The sequence below is a fragment of the Phyllopteryx taeniolatus genome, chromosome 19 (assembly GCF_024500385.1).
Source record: "Phyllopteryx taeniolatus isolate TA_2022b chromosome 19, UOR_Ptae_1.2, whole genome shotgun sequence".
Lineage (NCBI taxonomy): Eukaryota > Metazoa > Chordata > Actinopteri > Syngnathiformes > Syngnathidae > Phyllopteryx > Phyllopteryx taeniolatus.
This window is the reverse complement of record NC_084520.1, coordinates 10755762-10765181: the sequence shown is the minus strand read 5'-3', so window position 1 is coordinate 10765181 and position 9420 is coordinate 10755762. Positions and strand designations below refer to the sequence as shown.

Here is a 9420-nt window from a genome sequence, read left to right as displayed (position 1 = left end):
TGATGGTAGGGCATTTAGAAATACTGTACCTGTATACAGTCATGTCTATCGAAAGGAGACATACCACAGAAAATTGACTTTTTAATGTTAGTATGCAAATAGTTTGGTCGCTGGACTTCCTGCCCACCAATCAAGTATGGAATTAACCACAACCAAGTAAATCTTTAGGTATCTGCCTTTTTCTAAATATGCCTGTGAGCGAGTTCTGCACTTCCCCAGTGGGGCTAGTTAACATAACCACCTCCATTGACATGATCAGCTAGGCTGGCTCACGTTCCAGAGCAAAACAACACCTTTGCCAACTATCATGTCAAAGCCATAAGGTAAGCAAAGCTGCGTTAGCTAACAGTGTTAACCACCATAAGTCGTCAACGTGGGGGTGAAGGGCTATTTGTAGGTGTTCTTTAAAACCACATTCATGTGTTCATCTGATTGCACCTGAAGCAAGTAGTCTATAATTACAAACGCAACAATATCACGATAATGGAAGGCTCCAAGATCTATGGTTACCCACCCTGTCACTGGTGTTAGCATGGGGGCCTAAAACCAAACAAAAAAACACACCTAAAAATGGGTGTTATTAAACATTTAGGAGTTACACCATACACGTGATAATGATTCCTAAGCCATTTTTGTACTACCTTACTAAAACACCCTTTAACTTTCAATAAGAAACAGAGGCTATTTACAGTATGTACATTTACTACATAATTTATTTAAATTTAGTAGTTGTTTAAAAAACTAAGTTCTGATGTGATGTTCTTAAAAAAAAAATGTAAAAACTCGAAATAGCAGTTTGAGGAACAGAAACAGTGTACAATGAAAAGACACATTGACATCTTAAGAAAGAATTCTCTAAAAAGAAGTTATGTGCAAAGACAATGACATAATGAAGTACATTTGTACACTTACTTACAAAATGACATTTTTAAGGTTAAATTACAAATAATGATGAGAAATATTTTTGTTTTTTTAATTTTACAATGCAACTTTTGCATTACACTGATGCTGCCGTGATACCCTGCAACACTGACAGTTTGTAGTGTGGTCAAAAAGTCTCTGTGTTCATTCCATCAGTCCAGGAAGAATATGTTGTTGAATTGTGTCGCACAAAGCCTCTTAACCTCCTCTGCGGAAGAGAAAACATGAAACATGAAATGTTATTATAGAATAATGGAGATTTGTATGAAGAGTTGGCTATAAACATACCATTGACTTCAATCAGATTGGCATTCTTCTGATTTAAGATCACGTACAGTTCTCTCTGGTCGGACTTTTTGCCAACAACCCAGTAGTCTGTCATAGCTTTTACAATGATCTCCTCATCTTCATCAACTCTAAAGACAAAAACAAAAAAATAATTATTTTCCTTTTTACTAACGCTTTCAATCAAAGCAAAAACTCACAATCACAATTTTTGTGTTCTGTCAGAAGAAACTAAATTGAAAATCAATAAAGGAGGTAGAATAAACTCTTTGGATGGCTGTCTAAATGACCACCGCATTATTTATTAATTTTTTTTTGGGGGGGGGGGCATTATCTACTAATATGACACAATTCTACTCCAAGAATCAGTGCTTGTGGCTTTAGCCACTTCACACAATTAAATATATTAACCAAATCTTTTCACACAATGTTGAGACAAAAAGAAAAGATGTTTAGTGCTCTCATCATCTAATCAACGTGATCTACTTGAAGCAAGCCCCCTAACCTGCGGCCAGCAATTTTCCGAACCGCTTCCTAAAATTGCCAATGTTCTCTGCTTTACCTGGCGAAGTCACAGTTGATATCCCCCAGAATCTTCATGAGGTCAGGATGGACAGAGGTGAGACAGACACTGGCCGTCTTCCTCATGTGTATCGTGCTTTTCTCTGCCAGGTTCATGTGGTTGAAGTAAATAAACTTAAACTGGGGCTCCTTCTCCGGCCTACATGGATGCAACATTGAAGACGTAGAACAAAAAATACACACACCATGCATTCAGTGCAGCATTACCAATTTAAAAACAGCTATCAATCATGAAATTGGAATTGTGCGGCTCTACCGTGACTTTGCTCAAGAATCACCTGTCATGCTTAAGGATGATTTCTGCAAGTAATTAGTGTGAAGTAGTAATAATTTCCTATTTGAGGAGAAAACCCCATGTCATACCAAACTTAAATTGTTGTTCTTGCAGTCAGTCAGTTAACCATAATGGCAGTTAAAATAGCCACCGTGGTGCTAGGATTTATGAATTATACACAATGATAAGTCACTCTGGAGGATTATGGCCTATGGATCAAGTTAGTTGAGGAAGCAGTTACTGACGCAGTTTCGTCGACAACGGCCAAATCAGGACAGGCGGCAGAAAAGGAATTCAGGATGTCATTATTTATTCAGTGGCTTGTTCACTAAAGTCGATGCTTGGATTACAGTCACGGATGTATCAGAAGCAAAGTGCTGGGGCAGATGGATGCACGACGGCTGTCTATACGAAGCTACAAAATGTTCAGTACAATCCCAAAGTTTAAAAAATGTCAGCTATTTAATACATTTGTTACTAGTGTGGAATTAGGAGCCTCTTGCCCAATTTAGTAAATACATACTACAGCAGTCATTCCCGCCCACTGTGCCGCAGCACATTGGTCTGTCGTGAGAGATCAGGTTTCCCACGGGATATTAACCAACTTCACATAATTGGTCCCAAAAATATTATTTATTTACAGTGAACCCCCACATATTTGCGGTCCAGCATTTGTGAATTTGCATATTTGCACATTTTTATTTTCAGTTATTATCTGAAAATAAAGGCTAATTTCAGTTTTTGTGTTCAGGCCAAAGTAATTGAAGTATTACTTTGGCGCCATCTGGTTGAATCTTGGTGTTTTGTAAGGTTTAGTTCATTGTGTGTTTTATGTTCTCTCCTTGGCCGTTACAATTTGCCTATAATAAATAGTGCCACTATCCTGTGGCATCTCCTGTATATGCAATTACAAACCCCTTTTTGTTGGAGGGCGTCAATTATTTGCAGATTTTCGGCATGGTCTCTTTCCCCCGTATATAGCGGGGGTTTCACTGTACTACAAATAATGCATCTTTGTTGCGCCAAGCAGTTTTTCCCCCCCTCTCTTCTTAAATTTTTTTTAAAAAAACAATATAGTGTTCATTTCATCAAATTCAATTATGACATTTTTGTTACGGTGGCCAGACACAGAGCCATACTGGCCGATAATGTTGGACGTTGGAATTTTTTCACTCCTAATATCCGTAACAATCAGTGTTCTGGCCGTAATGAGTCAGCGTTGAGTGATTTTTTGTAACAAAATACGGATGTTCCGTAACATTTGGCAGCTCTGTATTACAGTAAAGTCATGTAGCTAGTTTCTGCAACATGAAGCAACGTTCAAGTGTTAAAAAAAATACCTTGTTTTCAGCGAAGGGACTCAAAACAAGAGCAAGCCATTTTGTTGCATCAACTGACCCTGATATCCTGCGGTTGAGGGTGAACTGTTCGCATATATCAGACGCCAGTAAGGTGAGCTGCGGACCCACCAAGCCGTCCAACTGCTCACAGAACTCCCTCGTCATCTCCACAGAGGCTGAAAGTGGAAAGTGGACATGACAGAAGATGTGTTGAAGAAAAATAACGTTTTGACAAACCTGTAATCTGCAATGGGGCGAAAAATGCGGCATAAGACACTCACCATTGACCATAAAACAGGCAGCCGCACTCATCGCCTGGAAAAGAACAGAAGTTCAAACACAAAAACAAGGTCACACAGGTATGAAATGCATTAGTTGTGCTCAGAATCATGGGATGTGCATGTTCAATATTTTAAAATGCACGTCTAATCCTCAAAAAACCATATCCTCAGAGCTGCATCATATTTCATGCTGATTTCATCCACTCACACATGATGAAAGTCATTATATGAACATCTCTTTCATACAGCAAAACTATGCATGGCAGAAATAATAAATTCTTAGATGCATCGTGAAGCAGATGAAAATGATTATTAGCAGCCCACATTCCTATTGCCCATTGTACAGGGTGGGCCATTTTTCTTTTCTTTTATTTCATTTACACTTAATATGATTAAAGTTATTAAACAGTTTAATCTCATAAATGCTTCAAATGTCCTCCTTTGACACTGCAACATTCCTCTAACTTTTCTAGACCACTGAAACACACAGCACCACACAAATTCAGAGCTACATCCATTTCAATACAAGACTCCTAGATGATTTTTTTATTTATTTATTTTGAAGCCTTAGTTATGTTAGGCAAGGGTTAGGGTTTCAAAGTAAGGTTTCAAGACAGGATTAGGGTTTCAAAATGGTGTTTCAAGCTCATGTTAGGGTATCAAAGGAGGGTTTCAAGCTAGGGTTAGGGTTTCACATTAAGGTTTCTAGCATGGGTTAGGTTTTGTAGTTGAGGTTACAAATCATGACTTCAAGGGTTAAGGTTTTAAATTGGGGTTTCAAGGCCGGTGTTAGGGTTTCAATTACGGGTGTTGGTTTGTGTGTGTTGACCGGGTAGAGATCCTAAGAGTGGCAGTGAGCCCATTCCTTCATTCCTTCCATACCGTCCTTGTTTCCTTCATTCTTTCCTTTTGTGCTTGTCTTCAAGATGCACCAATAATCAAATCGTAGCCCTGAGAGCTTGCCACTCCTAAGCAAAACTATGGAGAATAAATCAGGAGACCAAGTGAGACTTGGCTGTGTTTACAAAATGTTACCTTATACACAATCAGATGCAGCTCCTCATGGCCCTCCTCTGCGCTGACAAATATTTTGGGAAAACGGAATTTGGCCTCAGGGTCTTTAAGATTGGCTGGTCCTGTCAAAAACCTGAAAAGAACAGTGTGTGTATCTAAGTTTGTAGAACGTGTTTTTCATGCACATCTTTCACATGGGTACATTGTATGACTAGATTGGAACAAGAAAACATTCAATGTTGTAACGTTGACAGACAAATTCAAATACTTGATTTAAAATGCTGATATACTCAAATCAGTGATTTACTACATGAAACAGCTTTTATTGCATAAATTGATCAATTAACAGCATTTTAATTAGCGTTAGAAAAAATGCTAATGTGTGCTAAGGATGCATGCGTCATACTAAGAGCTGTTTGCACCCACAATTAAAACTGAGCATTATTATATTCATAAAGGAATATTTTTAATACTGCTCTTGTACTGTATCACATTAAATTGTACTGGTGTACCCAAATCTGTGGCTTGCATGGAAATGCAAGGGAATGCTAGGTTTAGGACAGGGGTGGGAAAAGTATGGACCGCTGGCCACATGTGGCTTGCTCTGTTGTTTAATCTGGCCCTCCAAGGATTTACTTTACATTATCACGGGTCCTGTGATATTTGTTGTATTAATTTATCAGTTTTTCCTCACAATTAATCAGTTAAAATTATACATTGGTATTCATTCATAGTAGTAAAATGGAAAAAATCCATACTTTTAAAAGATTATTTATTAACTATAATTATTTATAAATAACATTAAAAACATGGGAATTAATTATTTAAACATACATATGTTAGATACATCTTAACATTAATGGGTTACTTGATTTCTTATAAATCCAAATATGAGTAGTAAATTTAACAATTTTGCATTTATTTTATTAATTGGCTCATTAATCATATTTAGAAATTAAAAATAAAAATGAATGTCATTATTATAATTAACAATTTTATATACACATTTAACTATTATCTATTTAACTGAAACACCTGTATTTCTTTCTTTCTATTTTTATTCATTTATCTCATTTACAAATGACCTGGCCTATCTGTCTGCTTTAAAAATCAAATGTTGCCCTTGAGCACATTGATTCAGGGACTTACCTCCCATAGTGCAACAAATTGCCTGCAACTTCTGGCCTCAGAGGAGAGTCCCTGCCGGCCAACTATATGAGAATGGAAGAAGATCAATTGAGGGGGAAATAAAATGTGCAACACGCGTGTATAAAGCATGTATCGAAAACATCCTCGCTGCCTGAAGTGCACTGCAGCCCGTCCCTCACCTCCGGCTCGGAGTGCCTGGGGAACAGCGATGTGGTCAAGTACTTGTACAAGATCCTCATGTCATCTTGTTCCAGGCCGCTCCTGCAGACACAAAGAAAATTCAACACCTACAGAAGCAGCGTGCGCAGAGTAGACGTGCCCGTCCTGTTACCAGATGAGCTGGTCGTTATACAAGAAGGCTGTGTATTTGATGAGACTGAGACTCTCCTCCACGCGGTTGACAAACGACTGGATCTTCAGGTATGTCATCTTGTCCAGCGGGAAGAAGCTGATACCTCCAAATACATCCAGCAGGTCACAGGACTGCAGGTGGAGAGTCTGCAGATACTGGAAAGATGAAAATTCAGACAGTGCCATATTAAATACACATACGCAAAGCAGAAACAATGCTTTTTTTTTGTCTTATTTTATGTCGTTTTGGTTATTTTGATTAAACTGTGGTACCTTGAGTTATGAGTGCCACAATTTATGAGCCATCGCTTACAAAAACTGAACAATTGAGGCACCGTAATGCCCTCGCATGTGAGCAAGGAGAGCCACAGTTGCCCATGCACTTTCAGCCATTTATTGAACATGACAACCAATCGAACACACAAATACAAAATGAGAACACTCGCAAGGAGCAGACGACACTCACCCTGAAATAACCCGCTGCACCGACTGACTCCAGCTCCTGATGTCACTCACTAAGCCACACCCCTTAAAGGCACACAACTTTGGTTTCATCTGTCCACATAATATTTTGCCTGTAGTGCTGTGGAACATCCAAGTGCTCTTTAGCAAACTGCAAACGTGCAACGATGTTTCTTTAGACAGCAACGGCTTCCTTCCTGGTGTTCTCCTATGAACCCCATTCTTGTTTAATGTTTTACGTATGGTAGCTTTTAGTTCACTTTGTGAACCATCTTTGTCAAAATGTAAACACAGACCAGCTGCTATTGTCTCTTTGTAGAGACTTGCTATACATTAATCAGGTGATATCATTATATGAGATTGGTTATTATTGGTTATTGTGTAATGGTTAGATATATGAACAAGTTATTAATTCACTTTAAAACAACAGCAACCCAATTACATAAATATTTTCATAAATCTTAAATTCTTTACCCTGTAGAAGAACTTTTCAAGCTTTTGAGTTAGCAGCTCCACTCCGCCAACCTCCATGGCTCTCCCAAAGGTACCATTGAAAAGCTGTAGCATAAGGAAAGTCATCACATATAGTGGATCGAAAAAGACTACACTCCCCTGTTCAAATGCCAAAAAAAAGTAGATTTTCAAGAGACAAAAAATTTCAGTACTTACCTTATACATACTGTAGCACTGCTTTACCACTGCACCATAGACTGTGTCCTACAGGGAGATGGGTACAGAAAGCATGGTAAACAACTTAAAGCTGATAGTATTTGAAGAAAGAACGAACACTCACAAGAATTTCCTCTTCCTGATACTCTATTGTAGGAGGTTTGCCATCTTTGTTTGGTTTTTCGATCATTGGGTTTCGAACCACCTGAGCAATAAATTTGACGCAAAAACAAGTGGTCTTTAAACAGAAAAATGGATCACATTCCATTAAAAGATAAGCAAACAGGAGAAAAGCTTTGACCATTACCATGACCATCCAAAAATTGTCCTCAGGCTCAAAGAAAAACTGTCGGTTCTTCTGCGTGTGCAGGGATTTTGCTGGTTTTGTTGGGCAGAATGTTCTAGAATGAGAAAACCCAAAACAAACATGAGCTACTCTCTTAGCTCTTTTACCACACACATCTGATGTACATTAATATTAGCTTATTGCAATGTTTCCCTTTTATTATGACTACCTGGTAAATTGGACAATAGCTTCACACAGGCCCACATTTCGGATCTTCTCATTCTTCTCCACATCACTGGGGTGATAAAAAAGAATCTTCTTCTCTTCCTAGAGTAATAAAAACATCCCACTACATCACTCATATTCAGCACAGAGGTAAAAATACAATAAGCGCATCAATCCAGGTGTAAATTGCACACATCATCCGTGATGTGGAGCCCACCTCTCCTTCCCGCGGTCCAAATGTGGGATTATAAACAAAGAAATTGAGCAGAGATGCCGTGTACTGTTTCTCTTGCACTCCTGAGGCCATTCTGGGGCTACAAGTCAAAAGAATACGTACAAGAATATTTATATCAGGGTATTGTCAAGCTCACCTTGTGCAGTAAAGAAAATGAATCCGCTTTTACCTAATCATCAGCATCAGTGTCACGTTTGTCTTGATTTCTTTTGCGTGAATAATTGTTTTGCTGGCATGCCGTTTGCCTGCGGAAGGAAAACTAGCACTTCATGGGTAACAACTTTACAGATCAATAAAATCACACATTTGACTTTTTTGTTGACATCAATTGTGCAATAAAAATAGATAGAAATATAAATGTTCTCTTTCTTATTGCGAATAATTGTTTTGCCACTTTGCTCCTTGCCTGCGGAAGGAAAACATGCACTTTATGGGTAACATAACTATACAGGATCAATGAAATCAAATTTTCACTGACTTTTGTGTTTGCGTTTGTATAAACTGGGCAATAAAAATAGAGATAAATGTTCTCTCTTTTCCTATTTTTTCTTTATAGTGTTGCCATAATAACCCATAGTACAATAAAAAATAATATTTATCTTACAGCCACATGGTCTAGCCCTACATGATCTCATGCAATATGCCTGTAACGATTAAACCAAAAGGAAGTAAATAAAACCAAACGGAAGAAAATAAAGGAAATCTGTTTGCAGGTGTAGTAGAAAACAACTACATTTTTAAAGACAGCTTGGTTATTTACAACTGTTAGCTGTGTAGTGCAATTAAGAGTACGTGTCAACAAAAACAAAACCACTTTTATTGGTGAGTTGACGCTGAAAAGTAAGAGCAAGGCTATAATACAGCATTACCTCCTGCTCACGAATAAATTAACATGTAGTACTGTAGAATGAATCCCATGAGGTTTTACATCAATATCTCGGTTTCAAATAGCCATTTTAACAAAATTCGTATTCCATACCTCTATTATAAGTCCACATTGCAAATAAAAAGTGCAACGAGGAGAGCATCCAACAGAGCTAAAACCTAGAGAGGGCACTTACCAAGTTAGCTTAGCTTAGCCTATAGCAAGAGTTCCCGGTGTTCGGACATTCATCGCTTTAAAAAAACACCAAAATCGAAATCGTAAAAGATAAACAGAAAGTCTCACCTTACAGAGCATAAATAAACGAGTTCGTGTGCACGTTGTTGTGTTACACCAGTGAAAAATCTGCGATAAAAGAAGAGGAGCGACACAATCGTCCACTTCCTGCTTTTGACAGCTAAGCGTTTACGTCTGAAACTGTCCGGGTGAAAAACACTGCAAACACGAAATGGTTCCGATGACC

The 9420-nt window shown here is 38.2% G+C and overlaps 1 protein-coding gene across 1 annotated transcript; it reads right to left on the bottom strand.

The window, feature by feature from the left end:
* Nucleotides 1-68: 68 nt before the first annotated feature.
* Nucleotides 69-9395, bottom strand: ccz1 (CCZ1 homolog, vacuolar protein trafficking and biogenesis associated). The gene is made up of 17 exons (XM_061756062.1): nt 9243-9395; nt 8244-8319; nt 8057-8153; nt 7844-7941; nt 7636-7729; nt 7453-7533; nt 7329-7376; nt 7134-7217; nt 6178-6353; nt 6026-6107; nt 5847-5908; nt 4719-4830; nt 3684-3717; nt 3461-3578; nt 1769-1927; nt 1210-1337; nt 69-1129 (listed from the first exon to the last, which is right to left on the bottom strand). Exons 2-17 carry the CDS (start codon nt 8255-8257, stop codon nt 1074-1076), a joined length of 1443 nt encoding a protein of 480 aa, XP_061612046.1. The 5' UTR covers nt 8258-8319; nt 9243-9395; the 3' UTR covers nt 69-1073.
* Between the last annotated feature and the right edge of the window lie 25 nt (nt 9396-9420).

Coding starts and splice junctions, on each gene's coding strand:
- ccz1 (XM_061756062.1), bottom strand. Junction 6,354..7,133: donor TTGAAAAGTTCTTCTACAGG/GTAAAGAATTTA, acceptor TCATCTTTCCAG/TATCTGCAGACTCTCCACCT. Junction 4,831..5,846: donor AATTTGTTGCACTATGGGAG/GTAAGTCCCTGA, acceptor TGTTCTTTTCAG/GTTTTTGACAGGACCAGCCA.